This window comes from Trachymyrmex cornetzi, unplaced genomic scaffold, assembly GCF_001594075.2.
Source record: "Trachymyrmex cornetzi isolate Tcor2-1 unplaced genomic scaffold, Tcor1.1 scaffold321, whole genome shotgun sequence".
NCBI classification, from domain to species: domain Eukaryota; kingdom Metazoa; phylum Arthropoda; class Insecta; order Hymenoptera; family Formicidae; genus Trachymyrmex; species Trachymyrmex cornetzi.
Window position 1 is genome coordinate 47,346 of NW_017297908.1, and position 23,012 is coordinate 70,357.

The window sequence follows — 23,012 nt, forward strand, 5'->3', positions numbered from 1 at the left end:
AATTTAATAGAAATAATAGTAGTAATGTGAAAACATAGAAAATAATTAAAAGGATAATTTTTGTACCATTTGTTTCAGTAAAAATCAAGTTTGAAGAAATGTAAAAAAATCTCTCCCCTCCTCCTCCTTTTCGCCTTCTCTTTCCCTCCCCCCCCCCTCTCTCTTTTCTTGGGCAATTTAAAAATTTACAAATTATGTTTAAATTAATGTAGAAATGAAATGTGTGCAGTTATGGCTTATCAAACATATTTTATACATGTGATTTGATTGAATTTAAACGTTTGTTAAAAGACACTGTTCTTTAATTATAATATTACTTTTATTGATTGTATACAATATACATAATACATATATGATATGTGGTATAGTTTTAACTATCACATTTTATGAAATTAGATATAACAAGCAAATATGTAAATAACAATTTATCAAATAAACGTCAGCTAATCAATTTATATAAGTTGCGTATTCTCTTGTAATCTTGCTATATAAAAGAATAAACATTTCAATGCCTTTCGCATACAAAAGTGTAAGAATGTCTCTCTGAAACTGCACAAGGTGATTAATTAATAAAATATTTTCTTTGGACATAAAGTAACAACTCTACATACCTCACCGACTGACCGGTGAATATTATTACGATGCGCGATGAAGAAGTAGATAAAAACTAACAGATCGACTAATATACTCATCGAATTATTCGCTTTTTTCTATTCTTTCCTTTTTATGAAAGTCCAAACAATATATCGAGTCGAACAAAATTCGACTACTTAAGAATTATGGAACGAGTTCTTGTTTAGTGAGAACACTGAGTGCTCTAGTAGCTAGAGCTTTGCTTACAGTCGCTGCTGTATCCTCAATAATTGGACTGGCTATATCCAAGACTAGACGGGGATTCGAATTAAAGAACGTTGCAGCTGCATCGGCTAAAATATAGTAGTATTGTATCAAATACGCATTCCTCTTACACAATTATTTAAGTGTTAAAGTTTTAAGTAAGATATACATAATTCATACCGGCTAACGTGTGTGCAGGAGGCGCCTTTAGTATAATTTTTCCATCACCGACACGAATTTTAGTAACTAGCTTATCAATCTCGATCCGTTGCACGCCGTTTTTATCAATAACTTCCTTGGCTTGTGCATTTACTTGGGCATCAGTATTAGCTGGAATGAAAAGATGACTATGAAAAAACATAACTTTTTAAATGTTGTACATTAGTGAATTAAATAACTGAGCCGTTTATTTTGAAAGTGATCTAAGTCCATTAAAAAAAAAATGTTTATGACAACTAACTTCAAGTTGTACACGCTACTACAGTCAACAATAAAAAATTGACAAATGGACTTAGGCCACTTTCAAAATAAACGGCTCAACTGATATTCAGCTACTTTTATATCAATTATTGTTTTAATCATTCAAATTAGAGATGTGCCAATTTGTTCAAATTTGAATCGAATTGAATCGAATCACAATGGATTCGATTCGATTCGTTTTCGAATCTAAAAGATTCCAGATTCTATTCGATTCGACTCAACCTTGCAAATGCTTGATTCGCACACCTCTAATTCAAACTTTATTAAAAATAACTAAATATGAAACGCAATATAAACTCTGTATATGTATATTTAGAATATCATAATTGCCTTACTTTACTACTCAAATCGAAATATCTCAAAAAGTATAAAAGATATGGAAAAATATTTCGGGCAAAATTTGTATAGTCTGATAGAATATAAATAAAACTACTTTTGAAAAAATCAATTCTTCATGATCATATAAAGATTATGATCATTTTTAAAAATGGAATTGTATTATTTTTTTTACACGTTATATATGATTTTTCTAACTATTCTGTTGCATATAAAAGTATTAAAGTAGAAATATCAAAAAATCAATATATAATTTATGAAACATTTTATATTTTATTCTTGTACGTTTTGGTATAAAATATTTCATAAATATATTTATTTTTTGTAAACATGCCTTAATACGTTTATGCACAGAATGAGATGAATCAATTAGTTTAATAAAGATACATAGTTGCTTTTCAAAAAGGAGTACATATTGCAAATTGCATAACGGTTACATTTTTCGAGATATTTTAATGTGAAAAAGTTCTAATAAAATATCCCGTATATTCAAATATTTATACATATATATATATATATATATATCATAGATTATAAACATAAATCATTTTAAATTTCATTTCTTGCAAAACTTACTGAAATTTCCTTTAAAGTTACCAACCCCGCTTAGAGGCAACAACAACAGCCTGCCTTGAACATCATAATCGCCGTTTATATACATATGAGGCATTCGAGCCTTTATAGAAATCGTTAAATCATTGGGATTCGCTTTGAGTTCCTGTACGACATAATTAGTGCCGCCGTAAACGCGAATCTGGCTCATGTTAGCCCTGATTTTCAAGGATTCTAGATTTCTATCTATAGTTAAGGATGGTAGAAACAAGGGATCTAAAGCTGGTAGTTTCAAAGAGGGTACTCCCTTGGCGAGATATGGCGTGAGCGCTTGTAATTGCTTTAAAACACATTTATCATATTCCGACAAGCTGTTCGTTCTTGGGCATGACGTTACTCCAGGAGCTGAAAATATTGATTGCATGTTAATATTAATATAAAAGTTTATTCGTTAATATTAAGAATTTATTACAATAAATCATTATTACATTAAATCAGTAAAAGAAAACAAAATCTATCAATTTTATATGTATTATTTCAATTTGTAAAATCTAAGAATAGTTAAAATTAATATAAAAAATATATACAAAAGTATACAATTAATCATATAAATTTTTTGAAAGATTATCTGGGTTAAATACTTACATATGCATATTTGTAAATCAAATCTTACTTATATATTTAAATCTGTTTAAAACTTATTTCAGATAAACTTTATATCCAATTTTTTTCATAGATAATAAAAGATTGTTAAAGATTTTGATAATGTTACATTACACGTAAAATATTGAATTAGAGAAAAAGTCCCTTTACAAGTTGATAAAAAGACTTTTTTGGCAACTTATATATATATATATTCTATTTTTTTTAAATTGGCAATTACAACACTTGATAGAGCAATGTTTCAGCTTTAAAAATCTGTATTTTTAATTGCGATATAATGATCTTTAACGGAGTTACAAGCGATAAAATCAAAATGTTCCTTTTTACTTAATCCGCGAGTAACTCAGGAACAAACAATAAGAACATTAAAAAAAAATGATTTTGTAGGGATAGCTTCAAGCTTTCACGGTATGGATAGTCGAAAATTTGCTCAAATTTTTTTGGGCACGTTACAGACCTACAAAGTGCAAAGAAAATTTTTCATTTTTTGCAGCTCGTAGTGTGTGTGTTTTCTATATGTAAAAATTAAAAAACTCATAAAAATATAGTAATCATTCGAAAGTAGAGATTTCAAGCTTTAAAAATCCTTTTTTCAAATTTAAATTTTGATTATTTTTAACAAAGATATTGATGGGGAAATGTAGTTTTACCAACTTGTAAAAAGACTTTCCCTAACTCAATATAAAAAAGATGTTATACAATTATAATATTTACAATTTATAACATTGATCACAATTTATTACCACTTATAACATTTGAGACATAAAATCAAAAATAGAAAGTTTCTTATTTCTAAATGTTCTCTTATAAATTTTCAATTACGCACATTTTCTTTTTTCGGAAATTATTAAAAAATCTTTTTTTTTATTTCACGAAACTAATGCTGTATTATACGCAACAATTTAATAACAAAGTTAACAGAATTAAACGAGCTACAAATTTTTACATTGTACTTGTTCAAGATGCCATGATGTAAAAGATAGTCATTAAACACCTTTAAATAAGCGAACACAAACGTTGCACCCTGTTGCGACGTCGTCGGTTGAGTGAACGCGATAATCGTAAGAACTCGACGATGACTAAGAGAGCGGCTTTTTTCCGGCCAATCGGTCGGCCAGGCCTAAAATCGAAAGTGCACGGTAGAAAGTGAAATTACGAAGCCGGCGGGCAAATGAGTATTTCCTTTTTTACTCTTTTTTATTAGCACTTAATATGCGATGAATTCGTGTATATTCAAGTGAAGCATGATGAAAACGTAAATGTGAACGATCAAAAATGAATCTACAAATGATCAGTAAAACAAAATACGAGTTATTTAAAGAAAAATATAAAAATTAACTTCTGAAAAAGGAATTCTTCAATTTGATTTTTTATTGTAAACTATTAAAATGAGATCAACAATCGAATAATAATAGAGGCAGTTAAATATAAAGTTTTTTTAATTTTGAAAAAAAAGATACAAATACTTTACTATATATTTCTAATATATTTCTAAATATAAATCTGTATTAATTCTTAATTAAATTTAATATATTGTATTTTATAATAAGATATGAAATTCTTTCTGACAAAAAACTTTCGTTTCTTATTCTTATGTGTACTTACCAAGAGTTAATTATTGCTGTGCTTTGTTAATCATCAATATGTTTAGTAAATATTAAAATTGTATTTTTTCTTCTAAAATTATACAAATTGCGAATTGGAAGTGTATTAATTGCGAAAAAATTCGTGGATTGTGGAACGATAAAAACGTTCGTGTTCTTGAAACGCTTATATTTTTAAAGATTTAAATGATAGCAATAAACTTTAGAAAAAACATAAAATAACAACGTTGCGTTTCACTCGTTAAAAACAAGAACGCATTCGTAATTACACTGTGGAGTTTAAGTGGCGACAAGAAAGCCATTACATGGAGTAAAAGTGCAAAATTAAATTGCAGATTACATTGTCTCGTGTATGCAGTACATAAAAGTGACGACAGTATCGTTCCACATAGCAAATATAACCATCCGATTTTTCTTCAACGTTTGTACTTCAACGTTCTGTACTTCCGGGTTTTCTATTCATTGCTTAATGATGCACACTTTTATGAATCGTAAGCTATAGATACATCACTGCGAAAATGATGAAAAAAAAAATCTTTTTACAATAATTGCATACAAAATGCATCAGCACTTCTCACGTAACTCAAAAGTCCTATACTTACAAGACAAGTGCATTATCCTTCTCTTATCTTCAATACATCTAGATTATTTAAACACTTAATCTGAATTACTGATTTAACATCACTGCTATACAAATGACTACAAAATCATAGGATACATATTTGTGATGTTTAAATTATTCTACATCTTATCTGTTCTGTCAATCGGAATAAGTTTATTTCATTAAAACGCTGACCTATATTTTATTTAATAATTTAAAATTTACGCAAATATAAGATCTAGGTTTAAGTTTTTTTTAACTAATATTTGTCAGATGTAATTGCAGAGAGATCTTGCTTGTTTAATAATTTCTGAATAAACGCTTTTTTTGTAACGCGATTGATAGACTGCAATATTTAAATCTTATTATTTTGCATAAGTCGTAAAATCTTGCTTTGCAAAACTTTTCAAATTACAAAGTCTTGAAATTCAATTAAATGATTAATGTTTTAAAATAAAAACATTTATCTTCCATGTACAGGATGTCAATAAACGATGAAACTGAGAGAGAAAAAGAAGTAACTTTATGTGCAAAAATAAAATAACTATAGCCAATAAGTTCTTTGCACAAAAAATCTTTGTTTTCGAAGATTCGTCGGATTCACATGTACAATAGTAGATTTGATACAAAACAAGTTGTGAGTATTCGTACAAACACGAAAAACAGAAATGTCTATCTACGGAAAAAATAAAATTGAAATTTAATTATATATATATATATATAGAGATATATATATATATAGATTTATCAAGTATATATATATATATATATATACTTGATAAATCTTTTAATACAAGTGTTAAGAAAAATATACATAAGAAAAATCTTTTTAATTTACTTTTTTATATAGAGTCATCTTCTTACATTAATTTAAAATATGCTTTGTATACCAAATAACTCGCAAATCGTTTCAAACTAAAATACTAGCCAATCAATAACAGCATAAAAAACGATTATGAATAATCAATAATATTCAGAATTTGAATCAAGTTTCGTTTTATAACAATTAATCTTATTTTATTTTTATAGCTGATAATAAATTTTAAAAAACTGCAGGATATCATTAAAAAGTTATCGGACAAAAAAAGTATTTTTAATCTTTCGTTTATACATTATTATTACAAATAATTTTGTCACTTTTTGTAAGTAACTTAAACTTCTTTTAATGTATGCAATGATATATTTTATATTTATAATAGTATTATTTTTTACTTATTAAGGGACATTCATATTTGCTTTATTTTACTTTTTTTTTGTTGCTTAAGCTTTTTCTGTATTTTATCAGCCTTCTAGTTATAGAGGCTATGTATAACGGCAACTGTATCATTTACAATACAGTAAAATTTAATTTAGTGGAGGTTTTTTTTATTTATAAGCAACTGTGACCAACTGCCTCACTATTGCTCATTGTATATAATAATTATGCTTTTAACAAAAAAAAAAGGCGAAGAGAACTTACGCAGCTCCGACACGGCAGCCCTGGTCCACATGGCGAATAGTACAAGCCCGATCAGCATCATCCTGTCAATAATCCTGCGTGCGTGGTCGCGGTGTACTTTGTATTTTTTAGCTATGTCACGAGATTATGCGTGTTCGCAATTAGCTACCAGCGATGTCGAAAATGCGTACGATGGCCCCGTCGAGCGGATATATATAAAGTATGAGCACTTTCTCCGCTACTACCCCACTCGAACAACGTCGAAGGCGATGGTGAATTTACGGTAGAATGCCTCCTCTTAACTCAGTCAGGGCCGTAGCCAAGATTGACACATGACATATGCACATACACGTGACCGTACACGCGGCTCGCATACATCCGCCGGAATTACGGGAGTATCCCAAGCATTGCAATCTCGCGACATCTCCGCGTAACGATGGGAACGCGGTCCTTTTTGCAATGTCCAAGGATGAAGATGCGGTCGTACAGCCATTTACGCATCGTGGTTTTAAGACGGGATCACTGGCTTTCGAAATGCTGTTATTGCTGCTGCAGCAATTCTCCTGTCATTTTTTCTGCATATGCATAACTAATAATATATCTTAAAAGAAACGTTACTTGTAACATTGAATAATTTCAGCCTGAGGCGACAAAGCCATTATATTAAATAAATCAAAAATGAGGGTCCGCTTGAGCGATCTCCTGTTCTCTAGTGACACAACATATTCTTTTTCTTTTAAATAAAGATTATTGACTTTTTGCTTGATGCTTCTAATCATATACGTATAATATAATCAGCATTACGTTTCTATGTCAGTTATTTAAGGATTGGTAATATTTATATAATATTTTTTTTGTATTTTTATATATAATATAAGACGTTGAGAAAAGGTTTCCAGACTTGTAGAGATGAATAATTCTCAAATTAAGTAAAAGATTGTTACTTGCTTTTTATAAATCTTGAGCTGTTCCTTTTTTAATTTTTCCTTCGTAATTATATAATAATATTGTTGTGCTGCACACAACATAAATATTATTTTATCTAATTAATGTGTCATTTCAACGAGTTAAATTCATTGTAAATTTATTCTATTCTGTAAATATTGAGCAATTTAGTTAGTCATGTAGCGACATAAGTAGTATAATTATCTGTTATTCTCAGTTTGATATAATATACGATTAAAGTATAAGAAAATCTTACTCATGTCCACGTTATTAAACACAAAAGCTTAACAGCAATCTAATCTCAATTACATAATAGACGCGTATAATAAGATATGCTAATGAGATGGGTAATATGTAACCGCGTTACATATGTAAGGTTACAGTTACAGTATATGCAAAAGATAGATACAAAGATTACGATACTGATGCTGGAAAATGTCAACAAGGACTTTCAGGTCTTAGGCCAGGGCTACGATCTGCGAGTATGTCCTTTTCTTTAGATTGGAGAAGAAGTTACTCAATTGTTAAACAAAGTTTCATTAAATGCTCTCTTATTTGCTGTCGACAATTATTTGTATGTACTTCTAATCGGATTGACTTATAACTGACTTCAGTGCGTGTTTAAATGTTTTATTCCTATAATGTCTCGAGACATGCAAATAATCACCATTTTCAATGCACGTGATGCTATAAATCATTCTCCTTCTCAAGTTTCTCGCTTATATATATTTTTCCTTCCTAGCAATTGTTTTAATTACTAAAGCTAGACAAGATTCTTGATAATTATTCTCGCTGCAAATACTTATTAAATCAAAATCTTTCCATCTTTATTGACTTTACACAGTGATGTAATATTTGACTAATAACGCTTGTAGAAAATAATATAACAATATAACAAATAAAAGAATAAGAAAATAAAATGAGGAAAGAAAGAAAGAAACACAAATGCTGAATAGTTAAAGTCATTGCGAGTTTAAATCAGAGAAAATTCATTAATAGAAGCAAGACGTACACTGATGATATTCTATGCTTTTTAAAAATCTTCTATTATGGTAGGCATAATGAATACGCGATTCATTAAAGAAAATTCATATATATGCAACACAAAAATAATTCGTTCAGACGTTTCAAATTACAAAATGATTTTCTGTATTAGAGTCAAGCTATTAGAGTCAAAAATAATATTACTATTTGCAGTAACGGATTTAGACAGAAGTTCACGAAACCCGCGCCATCCTTCTAGGGATATCGGTATAGAGACGCCATTTTTCTAGGAATCGAGATTAAGGACCACTTTGACCAATTCCAATTAACTTTGATCGATGATTAATCCATTGAAATTGATCAATTTCTCATTTCAGCTGTAATTGGCCAATTCTAATAGACTAACCATCGATTAAAGTTGGTCGAAGTGGTCTTAAAGTTAATTTTATATTTGTGTAGATTGACAGATATGGCACATTTCCGCCAATGTGGCACCTTGAAGTAGTGCTTTAGCGTACAAAATAAAATCTTGAAGCTTGGCGTAAAAAGTGGCGCCTTTCAACAATACCTAAAATTTTTCTTTATTGTTTATTTATCTGAAAGGGGCGTCAAGTATCTTAAAAAGGCGTCGAAAAGTACAAGGTTTAGGGTACAAAAATGTGTAAATTTGCCACTGAGTAGAGAAGAGTGAAAGAGACATGTATTGAAAGAGCCATTTCGTATTTCAACTAATTGAATATCGCCAAAAATTTAAAAATATTTTCATTTGATAACACTATATTAAAACTACGTCATTTTAAATATATCGTACTGACACACCAACGAGATACTATTAACCTTCGAACGTATGCATACTTATTTATACAGTTTTTATATAATAAAAAATCACGAATTTTTAATAACTTATCCTTGAAATATTTATATTAATAATCATAAATTTGTATTAATTATCGGTAAACTCATCGTTCTTCAATTATCCCCGAGCCCCCCGGGTCCCATTGATAGTCACGAAAATTTGCCCAGGGCCGATGGTCTTTAATAGTATCTCGTCGGTGGTACTGATGATCAGTCAATGTCGTTCGGTGTCAATACATCGTTGCGTGGTGTCAATATATGTCAGCATACTCCTGGTAAAAAATGTTTCATGCATGAATATATATAAATATGTATAAACATACATAAACACGCATAAATATTCATAAACATGTGTTTATTATAATGTAATTATATATGAAATATGTCCATACATGTTCATACATCTTTTTTCTTTTATAAAATTACTTTTTAGTATAATAGAAATAATAATAGTAATGTGAAAACATTAAAAATAATTATAAAGGTGATTTTCGCACTATTTGTTAGAAAAATCAAGTTTTAAAAAAAATCAAGTTTGAAGAAATGTAAAAAAATTATTTATGTATAATTATATATATAATTATGCTTAATTATGTATAAGCAATTTTTTTTTATTTTTCCAAACTTGTTTTTTTCTAAAACAAACAATGCGAAAATTATCCCTTTAATTTTTTTTTATGTTTTTACATTACTATTATTATTTCTAATACACTAAAAAATAATTTTACTAAAAAATTTTTCGTTTTTGCTTTTTTTACTTTTTACCAAATACAACATTATTAAATAAAAAATTGTTTATGCATATCAATAGAAAAAAATTTTAGTTTGTATTTATATTGACTTCAATTTCAAAAATCACAGAAATAAATTTCTCTTAAATTTGCCCAATTCCCTCACTTTCTCCTATAGATATACAATAGTAATATGAGAAAAAAATATTCAAAAAATTTCTTCAGTTTTGTTGTTAAAATTTATTTTATTAACATTGATTAATTGATTAATAAATGTATTGGTTAATAAAATTAAATTATGATTAAAATACAATTTTATAAATAATGATTCCTCTAAATTATTTATCTTCTACACACAATAGATAATTAAGTAGGTATAAATAAATAAATAAACAAAGAAAAATAAATAAATAAACGAAGAAAAATAAATCTTGTAAATAATAAATGTGTATGTACTAATAAGTGCAGTTAGACACGCTAATAATTTGGAAATATATAGATTATAAATATATAGTGATATGTGTGTAAGAGAAATAAAAAAAACGTTTTAAAAGAACGTCTTAAAATAAAGTAAACAAAAGTGCAAATGAAAGTAAGGAAATCAAATAAAAAAAATAAATATACATAAAATAAAAATTAGCGACGTAAAATCCTCGATCACCTCGAGCGACCGAACGGACAGCTTAATTGACTGGTAAATCCTTATACATTCTGTAGACCAGCGCGTCGGCCGTTCTCTCACTAAGTCCCTTGGTTGCAAAGTCATCAGCGAGCATTGCGGCAACTGCCTCTGCAGCTATTAAACCTGGAGAAGGAGAAAGAGGAAAAGGAGGAGAAGGAGAAAAGTCAACGACAGAATGAGAAATTAACCATGTTAATGTCGCGCGGGATAGTTTTGTTACGAGTTCATTCGGTCGCGTTCACAAGAAAGCGAGAACTTTTACTCGAATGTATCGGCGTTCCTGCGCTCGACTCCGACAATCCACGACATTGATTCAGATCACAACGCTTTGTATATATCCTATTTTTCCTCGTATTCCCAAAGTGAAACATTTTAAGAATGTATACGAAATATTTTAAAATGTAAAACACAAAATCTTTTTTCCCTTTCCTCTATATATACTGTTTATGATAATTGCCAACGATGTGCAAGATACTTGTTCTCGATATCATCATATCACCGATTGGTCTACGTTACTTTCAAAGAAAGAATTCGGCTTTTCATTTTACCAAGTAATTACAGAAGAATTGCGTCACGCAATAAAAACAACTGACTACACATAATCGGCAAGAACCGGATTTTTAGTTATCAACCAATTTATTTTGATAATTAACTACTAATAATTATTTATACTTATTTTTTTCCGTTAGAAAATGAAATATGCTGAGAACTATAGTACTCCAGTTATTTCTTAACAAAGCAAATATTAAAATTTGCAATAAAAGTAAAAGCAATAAATATAATATATAAAACAAGAGAGCCACAAGGTTTTTTTCACGTAATAATTATATTCAAATACAATATAAATAAAATTTTAAAGTAATTGAAATTCAAAATACTAAAATATTATAAATAAATTTGAACATTTAAAATAACTAAAACAAAAATTTGAATAAACTTTGAATGTAATTGTACGCAAAAAGACCTTTTATGCTCTTTATTTACCGATTTGATTAACTTAATGTAATTTGCATCTATGTTTAAATTGTTCATACTTACCATGACTAAGAATAGTTTGCACTGATCTTTTCTCGTCCATACCTTGAAGATTGATTTTCTTATCTTTCGCAGATAGCTTCGCTCTAACACCACGAACTATTATCAATTCTTCGTTAACTTTCTTCAATTCCAGTGTAAAGTCGCCTACTACATCGGCTGTGAAAGCAATAGGAATATATAACTTTGCATCATTTTCGAGCACGTTTTGCAAAATGCGAGTATTTTCTTACTAAAATTCCCAACAAGTAGACCGTTCCCATATAACATCTCCTTTCCCACTTTTCCTGTAAGCGTGTATTGAGACTTTACTCGAAGCAGCGGGACGCGTATTCTCAAAATCACATGCATCACATCGTCCTAAAACGTTTCCAGACATATAAATAAATTATAATAGTTTTATCATTATAAAAATTTATTGACTTAGAAACACTCCCGGATAATTCAATTTTCTTACTAAATCGAGAATGTTTATTTAAATAATCTTACTTTATCAGATGTCAATTCAGGATGAGCTCGTTTTGTTCTTTTGGTATCACTTAGGTTTTGAGAGACGTTATTATTTTTTACATTCATTCCGCCATAATGATAGATCAGCTGCATGCCTTCCTCAAAGTATCCTTGCTGTTCTTGATAGTTCTTCGCATATCTGATTAGATCCTTTAATCTTTTGGCTTCTATTGCAGCTTTAACTATGTCGTTTCTCTTTCTTAAAGCTTCACCTTCCGTAAAATTGTAAATAATGAATTTTGTATTCTCCCGAATATTCTGTAATAATAATAAGGATTTGCAATCGAAACATCTTGTAAATTATACAAACTTTTAAAAATAAAAATAGAATTTTGTACGACATTTAGTACAATAATTTAAAAAAGATCGTAAATTAAGATAAATGAAATCTTAAATACCTTCATGACGTCTTCAATGCCATATACTCGCCGATTTTCTCGAGAATCGGTATGCAGATTACCGAAACGTTTTACGCTACCATTAGTTTTATCATCCGCATAAACAATATCGATATAACTGGATTGCTCTCTTGTTGCGTTTCTTGACGATTTAATTTTGTTAGAAGATGCAACGTCTAACCATTGAGATTGTTCTCTATTAAACGATACAGGCGGTCTTGTATCTTGATCTTTCAATCTAGTCTCGACTATTTCTGATGCAGAAACCTGTTTCATTCAATTTTGTATTTTGAAAGTGCTTATTAATTACACCTTATTTAATAATACATGTAAATTATTCAAAAGTATTATATAACAAAAATGATTTTGCTGAAATATCTAAAAATGTAGCTAGATACAAATCTGAAAATAATTTTGTTGTACATCAAATATTTATACGGAATACTGAAGCATGTGATGAACAATGATGCACTTTTAATATTCAAGCAACTAACTTGGACATCTATATAATTATTTTAATAGTCCAACAAAATTATTTTCAAATCTATATTTATTCTAAATTTTAAAATAGTTCAACAAAACTATACAAATAATATTATGATAAATATAATTATTAACTTACTATTTATATTATAAAAAAAAATTGACTCGATTTAATTATATATTTATATTATAAAGAAAAATTGACTCGATTTAATTATAATTAAATTATAAAATATTATAAGATAAAATAAATTTTTAAACCTCAGCATCCCCAATTTGTTCTCCGTAATATCCGGCATTAGAATCTTGTTGATCATATCGACTATCTTGATGTTCTCTAAACTGGGAAGTCTTCGTATTATCGCAATCAATGCTATCTTTATTATTCTGTGGACTTCTATGATATCCTTGAATGCCTCTCGTGTTCGGTGTATAAATAGGCTGAATGTAGGCCGGCCGCTTAAAACTTTCGGCGTTTTCAGAATTTGTGTCAAAATTACTTGATAATCTCAAATTGCCTCTATAAGAACCATCAGATATGGCAGGACGCAAAGGAATCCGGCGGTCATACTGCCGGTTTTGCTCGAACATTCTGGTGCCATGCTGATCTTGCTGCAATCGATCGAAACGAGTATCTTGATATTGCAAAAAAGGTCTTATATCAGCAGCTCGATTTGTGGGCGAAACGATGGCTTGAAAACTTTCCTTAGGCACACTGGGTTCCCTTGTCACAGTGTGAAATCTATATATGATAGAATCCACATCTCTGAGATCGCTGTAACTCACGTACCCGGCTTCCGTTTCACTCAGATTGGACTTTAATTCACCACGAGCGACATGGACACTCTCCAAGACCGATCCGTTAAGACCGATAATCTCCAAGTTCTTCAGAATTACTCTGTAATTGGCATCGCCCTCAGATTGATCAATCTTGATTAACGGCACTCTCAACGGATCCAGTTTGCCTATTTTCGTCATGTCTCCTGATACCGTCTTGTTCCATAGCATTTGGGACATCTCTAGCAGTCCACATCTCGTTAAAGTCATCATAGAGAGCATCAAAAGCACGTAAAGGATATTTTGCTGCTTTAATTCACCCATTTTGTCGCAATCGACGATTTTTTGCCAGATTTTTTCAATTTTAAGACACTAGGTATTGATAAAGATGTCGAATTTTTCAGTCGTATTCTATTAAAATCTATAGAATTGAATGAAAAGATTCTTCAAATTCTTCAATAAAGCACGTCGATTTTTCAAACGTAAATCGGTTTTATAAATCGCATTTATAATTGGGTTTATAAATCAACACTAGTATGATATCAATAACGAACAAGCATCAATAAAAAACACACGATAATTATACATATTAGCATACAATTCAACATTCATTAATGCATCTCATAAGTTTATGCACAATTCTAGATAACATCTTAGGAATAATTAATAACGATTTCTTGGAAACTAACGTTCAAGAAAGATTGGCAATCGCGAGCAAACATAGAGGGCTATAGACTACAAGCCTGCGATGCACTCGATAGAGGTTTTTATAGTTGATCATGGAAGGATATGGAAGATCTGGGCCATGGATCAGTCTTTTATGATGCTAGTTAAGTTCTTAGTCAGACATGAATATATTTTCTTCGACACAACATTTTCTTAAATTCTTTCATTACACGATGATGTAATGGAGAGCAAGGTCTTCAGATGACCTCCTGTTAACAGATGCTGCGAATAATTATCATAGATAAAAATCTGGATTTCAAGTAAATACATTTCTTATAGAAAGGATCAATTAAAAGGATCACAATTAGAAAGGATCAATTAATAAGTGATTAAAAATTAAATCGCATTTTATTGCACATTTATCAAATACGAATTAACTGTGTCATGAAGAGGAAAAATATCGTTTCATGTCGAATAAGCATATCGACTCATAATGGGATTCATAAAGACGGACAATCGCCTAATCAGCGCATTGCGATGGTCGAAATAAATTCATGCATTCAGTGACACTTTTAGTGATACTTTGATGTACTGACGAGTTATTACATGCATGAAATTTATCGTAACCAGAATGCATATCAGTGCGCATATATTTACATTCTTGTTTTTAATATTTGCATTTGTTGCAGTGAGAACTCGCAATATACGTAAGTATCAATATCAATTATTTTACAAAATATATATATGTATATCTATTTTTATTTATATTATTTTATTTATATCTATTTTATTTATTAGGTATTACAAAAAAGATATGTGTGAGTGTATAAAGTGTTTTATATTAATAATTTTCGGACAATATTTATGAAGAACAAATAATTGAACAAAATAATAATTCTTTTTACATTTCTTAAGAAATAAAATATTATTTTATAATTTGATTTTTATTTCATATAGCAAAAACTCGAAAGAATTAGCAATTTATTTTCAAATTAACGCACATTTATATATTTGCAATATTAATCTTTTTTTATTAATTTTGTATGTGTCTTCTTAAGTATGAAATTTAATATTAATACTATTTACATAAATTTCCTGTAATTGAATAAATCGCATAAAAATAACGGCACAAAAACTAAAATACTTTTAAAAAAGAGCAGTCGCATTAATGTGATACTTCATAATTGATATCATAATATATTCTTTTACAAAAGCATTTCATAAAACTAATAGTTTTAAAATTTAATATTTTGTATGTGTAACAACTTTTACTAATACAATAGATGATAGACTCAAATTTTCATTGATTTTTCCAACGATTTATATTATACATATATTTAGAATCAAATATTAAATAATTATAATAATATAGCAATGATAGTAACGGCGCGGTAAGTCGAGCGCAAATTGTTTCAAATATATTTGTAACCAATCTATTACTTTTCAATAATTTCCGGATGTTTTGGTTTCTTTTTGGACCATCTTCAGCGATTTGATATTGTAAATTGAAGCAAAAACCAAGCTCAGATGATATGATTGTCTTTGCAGATATGACAAATGGTATAGGAAACAATGAGAGTACCGTCAATTTATCTGAGATCTACTGATCAAAATATACTAGTCCGGATATAATACTTTAATTTGATAAATATTTGCACAATTAAAAACGTGTAACATATCATTTAAATGTAGACAATTAGTATAAAAGTTAGACAAACAATTGTTTAAGTCAGATAAATCAATCAATTAATTGTAAAAGTTAGATACAGATTGTTTGTTTTTTTAATAAAAAAAACCGAAACCGTAAAAATTACGGGTTTCTAACAGTTTTTTTCCACTTAAATTATTGAATTATTAACATAAAACATTATTTTAATCATAATATTTACTAGAAAAAATTTCACATTACAAAACATATGTTTTCTAGCACCGTTTCTAAAGATATGTCACCGCAATGATCCAAATCTGAACGAATGCCTAAAGCAAAGTATCAACTCGTTAAGGTCTTATCTGAAAACGGGCATTTCAGCATTACAAATACCACCTTGTGAGCCGCTTCATGTGCCACAGATTGAAATTAACGAGTCAGTCGGTCCAGTTTCCATCAAATCGATATATACCGACATCGAGATTCAAGGAGGAACGAGTTTCATTTTAAAAAGCGTCAAGTATGTATATATGTATAAGTCGAACGATGGATAGATAAAAAGTCGAGTTAAAATTAATCCGTATCTCGAAAATCCGATGTCTGAAAAAATGTTTTTTATTCAAAATTATACTTACAATTAATATAACTCCGACAAATACGTCGTGCTGGGATTTAGCAAAAGCTAGAAGAAATAGAAGTGGGGGTAATTTTCCCGCAACTATTTTGTTACATGCCTTTATGTTATATTAGTATTGTGTTATGATTTCAGTTTTTGCTATTAATATTAATAAAATTATTGTGAATGGAATTGATTTGTCACTGTCATAAGTAGCGCCATCGTAAATTATTATCTATATAAAATGATTACTATAGGGCGCGTAAAAGACTTATGGTTATTTCGTGATGTAGAAGTATAGAAGGAATAGTGAAGCATGTATAGCAAAATTCAAGTGCTTTGCTCTTGTATTCTTTATTTAGTTTGTTGTCTTGTATATCCCATCTGTTTGGGACATATGGCATTTTTACCAGGCGAAATGTATGCTCAAAGCATACAAAATACGCAGATTGAATTCAATGCACTAAATGCAATAAACACATTACATGAAATATGTACGTTTTGTAATATATATATGTATTAGGAAGATTGTAATTATTATCTAATACTTCATATACATATGCATATTTATCATTCTTATTCCTTAATAAAATTTTGTAAACATATTTTATAAGTTATTGTCTCATTTTACGTCTTATTTATTAGCATTATTTGTAAACTTTTCATGAGCCGCACATACATTCCTCCCCCCACGAGTAGCCGTATATCCCATCCCTATGAGATATATGGCAAAAATACAAGAGTTTCAAAAAGTTCTTTTATTAATACGGAAAATAAATATTTCAAATTTCTAATATTTCTTTCGTAGTAGACAGTACAAAGTTTTTACTGATACAGTTCGTTTACCTTAAAAATAGTAAATAATACTTAATAAATTAAGTTTTTGTTAGGTACAGCGTATATACCGGAGTTGCCCTATATCAAATTGCGTTAAAATTGTTTTTATCATAAATCCTCAAAAATTGTGCATAGAATTCATTTAGAATTATCTTTTTCAGAATCGATATCGATAATAATCGCATTAGATTAAAACTGTACATTCCACGTCTTGAGATGAACGCGCGCTACAATATGGAAGGAAAGATTTTGATGATGCCTATAAATGGAAACGGATTGGCGCGTGGCAATTTTACAGATATTGATGTCACAGTTATCGTCCAAGGCGAACGTTATCAATCTCCAACAACTAATGAAACTCATTATCGTGTTACTGACTTCTACGTAGATCTCGACGTTGGACAGGCCAACATCCATCTAGATAATTTGTTCAACGGCGATGATACTTTATCTAATGCTATGAACCTCTTTTTAAATGACAACTGGAAGATTGTAGCGGCCGAAATTAAGCCAGCTCTCGAAAACACTGTTTCGGAAATCTTTAAAACATTCTCAAATAAGTTTTACTCAAAATTTTCATTAGATACACTGCTGCCTCCTTAAATACATTATATTCATTCTTTATAAATGGCACATATTTTAGAAATAAGTTCGCGTATTTATTATCATTTTTATCCTCCATTCGTTTTAATTTTTTACAGATCTGTTATTACAGAATTATAGTCCCGGGAAAAAAAGTTATATATATGAACATATTTTATATATAATTATATATAATTGTATATACAAAATATATCAATTTTTTATTTAATTTTTTATAATTATATTTAATCATATATGAAACATTTTTTCCCGGGGTTACATGTATAATATATTTATATTATTCTTGTTCAAAATAACAAATAAGCTTTTTAATGTAAAACTACACATTGATCTTTTTGTAGTACAAAATTTCATAGTAAATAGGTTAAGTCTAAATAAGTACATACATCAATACATGTAATTTTAACTGAATATGTAATTTCAACCTTTTAAACCGGGAATGTAGTTTATATTATATAATCTTGCTAGAAATGTAAGCAGACACGTTTTCTCAGTTAGCACGAATAAACATCGTCAGCATTTTTAATAAAGTTCCGCATGCCGAAAGTAAAACGTAAAAATGTGACATATTCGGAATATTCATTTGCAGAGACATAACTTTGTACTCCGTAGCAAGAAACACTAGTCCCAAAAATGCAATAATACAGAATAATTTGTTATTAAATAACGAAAATATTAATAAAAAATATGATCAATAATATTCTGCTCGTTATTGAAAACACAATAGAGAATTATATGTAAAATGACGACCAAGACGAGCTAATAATAAGATATTTTAATATAATTAAAATAATTTTAATGTTTGATGTACATTAATCTAGCGAAACTAGTTTCGACCTTACTGTCTTCTTCAGTAGCAAAGTATATTACATTAATAGTCAATTAATATTAAAAGTCTTACATTATAATTACATTATAAAAGTCTTACATTATAAAAATTCGGAATATGTCAACGAATTGTAGTATTGATTCGGTTAAAATGTTCTTTTGATTGCAAAAGTAGTTTAATCTAAGGCAACATTTGGTAATTTATATTGATATGTAAATTGATGCTTCTGATCTTAACGGTAGTCGTGTACGAAGTCAGCTAGATTAATGTAAATCGAACATTAAAATTATTTTAATTGTATTAAAACATTTTATTATTTGCTCGTCTTTGGCCGTCATTTTACATATAATTCTCTATTAATAAAAAAATTTAAATAAAAATTCTTTTATTAATTTCTCCAGAAAGACTATTTTGAAAATCACAGAAATAATAATGTATTTTTTAAGTTTGCATCTCAATCTTATTTAAATAATAAAACAACGTTTTTTTAACATACCCATACTAAAGTATATGAAAAACTTTCAAAATTTTATTTTTTTTAAATAATAGCAAATGATTGATTTTTTTCAAAATTTGTTTGTAAAACTAAAGTTATCTTTATTCTTAAATAATTGTTTAATAATGATTTTTTCATCTATATTCTAACATTTAGGTATAAGTTTGACTACAGCATAATTAATAATTATAAATTTTATTTTAAAAAATTTGTAATTTACAAACTTTAGGTTTACAGAAAAAAATATGTCCCAGTTTCCATTTTCAGTTTAATCAAAATAATGTTTCAAAAAAATAATATCTCAATTAAAACAATATTTTATCTTTATTGTTTACTTTCTAAAATTTTTTCTTAGAACTTGTGACTTAATAAATATTTTTCAAATAATCAAATATTAATTTAATTTATAATTTTAGATATAACACTATTATCTTTTCGGTATTTGTATGTGTAGATAATCCACACATGATTTTAGATACTCTAAAAGTTTTAGACTCCTCCAAACTGTTGACCATCCTTACAGTTGAGTATACTTGGAAAACATCTCTTAGGCTGTCGATAATATGGTAAATTTTCTTGAAATACGTACATCTACTTTTAAAGAAAACACAAGGTTACTTTATCATGCATAACCACTGTCATAAAAATTGTGTATTGATAGCTTGATAAATGCTGCTTGATTGTTACATGTATAATTTCATTCACGTAAAAGATTTGATATATTTAATAATTTTAAATATTAAATCTCTCTCATTAATATTAAATATTAAATCTCATCCCCGACTGCCAACAGAAATAAATGCCTTTAACGGTCTAACTAGATCTTAAGTGCTTGTATAATTCTGTATGAATTTATATACTTATACATACGTAGTCCTTTAAAAACTGCGGGCCGAAATAATTTTTCGGTCTTGAAACGCAAACTCTACTAAACTACAGCATGCAGTAATATCACGAGTTAAAATTGACTAGCAATTTAACAATTTGATGCTTTTCCGCACCTTAGAACAACTTTAATAATGACATATATATTAAAATCTATAAATAATTAATTCTTGTTGCAAAAAATATTACTTTGAAAATCAAACCAGGATTTCTATTAGCATTCCATGAGAGCGTCCTAAGCCTTTAAACCAAGGCCTTAATCATATTATTCGCAATAATACTCATACGATAGTTTAGAAGAATTTGCGTTTCAAGGAAAAATCATTTTGGCACGCAGTTTAAAGGACTACATACGTAGTTTGTATATAAATTCACAGAATTATATAAGCACTTAAATAAGATTCAGCTAGATCGTTAAAGATGTTTAATGATATTTTAATTTAAACACAATAATATGTAATGTTTTATTTATGTTCTTTACACAAATATTGTATTTTTTTGCATCTCCTGTCTAATAATAATATTAATAAAATAGGACAATTTATAAATTTAACATTTATTTATTTATTATATTTCTTGTATTATATTTTTTGTGTGAATATAATTACAAATAAAGAATTAATCTTATTTTAATTGATATTTTGTAATATATGTCTTATATGCAGTATCTATGCGTGCAATTAATATTAAATACTAAAACATTGTCGCTTTTCGTACACCATTATACGGACAGAAGACTTTTTAATCAACTCGTGATTAGACAAATTTTAAAAGTTTATACTTAGAAACTACTATACAGAACAAAATAGTTTCCAAATATAAACAATAATGTGGCTTTAACAAGCGAAGATTGTTCAAAAAATATACAGTAAATTTATTAACAAATTACTTACAAAACAAACATTTCGACTTACTTATAATACAATTAGTTTTCGTTAGTACTATATATGATACTATAAAAAGCATAACCTATCTTCCAATCCTTTATCATAAACTCATTTTCGTCGCTCCTTTTCATAAAAATTATTTAAATAATCGCTAATATTAACAATAAATAAAATGTAAGTTCAATTTAATATATAGTTTTCCCTTTGAAAAAATGGTGATGTTTTCGCATTCATTCTTATCGCAGAATCCGTCTTATATAAAATCTCAATATTTGAATTGTCAAATTGATGTTAATATAGTCCCATAATAAAAAACACCAACGGTCAATATAAAATTCCTTCCACATTTATCTTTCAACATTTTTCCTAGTGTATTCTGCAATTTACATCGCGTCCATAATTATTAAATTACGTCAGCTAGATTTTTAAGATTAAAATTATTTTAAACAAAACTTACATTAACAATAATAAATCCCAGGTATTAGAATCGTGAATGTGAGGAACACAATCTACAGGAAATAAATGCCTTAAACAGTCCAGATGGATCTTAAGTTTTTGTATAATTCTGTGTAAATTTATATACTACATATATAATCTTTTAAAATGCGCGCCGAAATTATTTTTGGCGGGATAATACTTTTCACAATAAGAATTAATTATTTACAGATTTTAATGTATCATTCAGCATTATTAAGATCGTCATTTCAAGATATATAAAGAGCATCAAATTATTAAATTACAAATCAATTTAACTTATGATATTACTACAGCAGTAAAGTTTAGTAAAATTTACGTTTCAAGACCGAAAAATCATTTCAGCGCGCATTTTCAAAGGACTACATACGTAGTATATAAATTCACACAGAGTTGTACAAGCACTTAAGATCCAATTAGACCGTTTGAGCCATTTATTTCCTATAAAACTTGCGTTAATTTATATAAGATATCCATTAAAATTCATTTCCTACTAACCGTGCATCATTTTATAACAAAAATAGCTTCGATTTTATTATTTGACTTTTCACGAAATTTTACGCTGCAATAATATTACCTTCAAATTTCGAGACACCTTGTATAAATAACAGTACATAAGAAATAACACCAGTTAAGCAATAAAAATCAATGCTAGCTAATTCTAAGTTGAAATAAGTAACAAGCTTTCAAAAAAACATGCAAGTTATTTGAGAGTTTATTTAAAAATTGTTAAAAATATTTTTTTTTATTATATGTCTAATTTAATAGTGTATTACGTAATTAATATATGTAATTTAATAATATATAACATGCTTTGATCAATTATTTTTAAAATGTATACAGTGCAGTATTAATAGTCCTAAATATATTAATAATCTTTTTTCAAGTATTATATATATATATATATATATATATATATATAGCAAAATCTATACACACAACAAATAATGCAGGCGTATAGTGCGTAAATTATTTGATTAAGAAAATAGCAATTATTATATATATATATATATTCTTTTCAAAAAAAAAGTAATTGTTATTTTTACAAGCTTGCAATTGCATATAAAGATATAGAAAACTATGTTCTGCATTTTCCCACTGCAATTCTGTCGACAGTCTTTTCTCTTACAAATGTAGTTATGAAATCTTGTCATAATCCT

At 28.2% G+C, this 23,012-nt stretch overlaps 3 protein-coding genes across 3 annotated transcripts; 1 reads left to right on the forward strand and 2 right to left on the reverse strand.

The window, feature by feature from the left end:
• Positions 1 to 345: 345 nt before the first annotated feature.
• On the reverse strand, positions 346 to 6,714 carry LOC108762819 (circadian clock-controlled protein). The gene is made up of 4 exons (XM_018510009.1): positions 6,533 to 6,714; positions 2,230 to 2,610; positions 1,018 to 1,167; positions 346 to 926 (listed from the first exon to the last, which is right to left on the reverse strand). Exons 1-4 carry the CDS (start codon positions 6,591 to 6,593, stop codon positions 778 to 780), a joined length of 741 nt encoding a protein of 246 aa, XP_018365511.1. The 5' UTR covers positions 6,594 to 6,714; the 3' UTR covers positions 346 to 777.
• A 3,899-nt stretch (positions 6,715 to 10,613) lies between these two features.
• LOC108762816 (uncharacterized) lies at positions 10,614 to 14,511 on the reverse strand. The gene is made up of 6 exons (XM_018510007.1): positions 13,396 to 14,511; positions 12,652 to 12,918; positions 12,233 to 12,511; positions 11,977 to 12,103; positions 11,747 to 11,902; positions 10,614 to 10,831 (listed from the first exon to the last, which is right to left on the reverse strand). Exons 1-6 carry the CDS (start codon positions 14,233 to 14,235, stop codon positions 10,710 to 10,712), a joined length of 1,791 nt encoding a protein of 596 aa, XP_018365509.1. The 5' UTR covers positions 14,236 to 14,511; the 3' UTR covers positions 10,614 to 10,709.
• A 676-nt stretch (positions 14,512 to 15,187) lies between these two features.
• On the forward strand, positions 15,188 to 18,281 carry LOC108762817 (protein takeout). The gene is made up of 3 exons (XM_018510008.1): positions 15,188 to 15,284; positions 16,505 to 16,745; positions 17,840 to 18,281. The coding sequence occupies exons 1-3, from the start codon at positions 15,188 to 15,190 to the stop codon at positions 18,279 to 18,281; spliced, it is 780 nt and encodes a 259-aa protein (XP_018365510.1).
• The last annotated feature ends 4,731 nt before the right edge of the window (positions 18,282 to 23,012 follow it).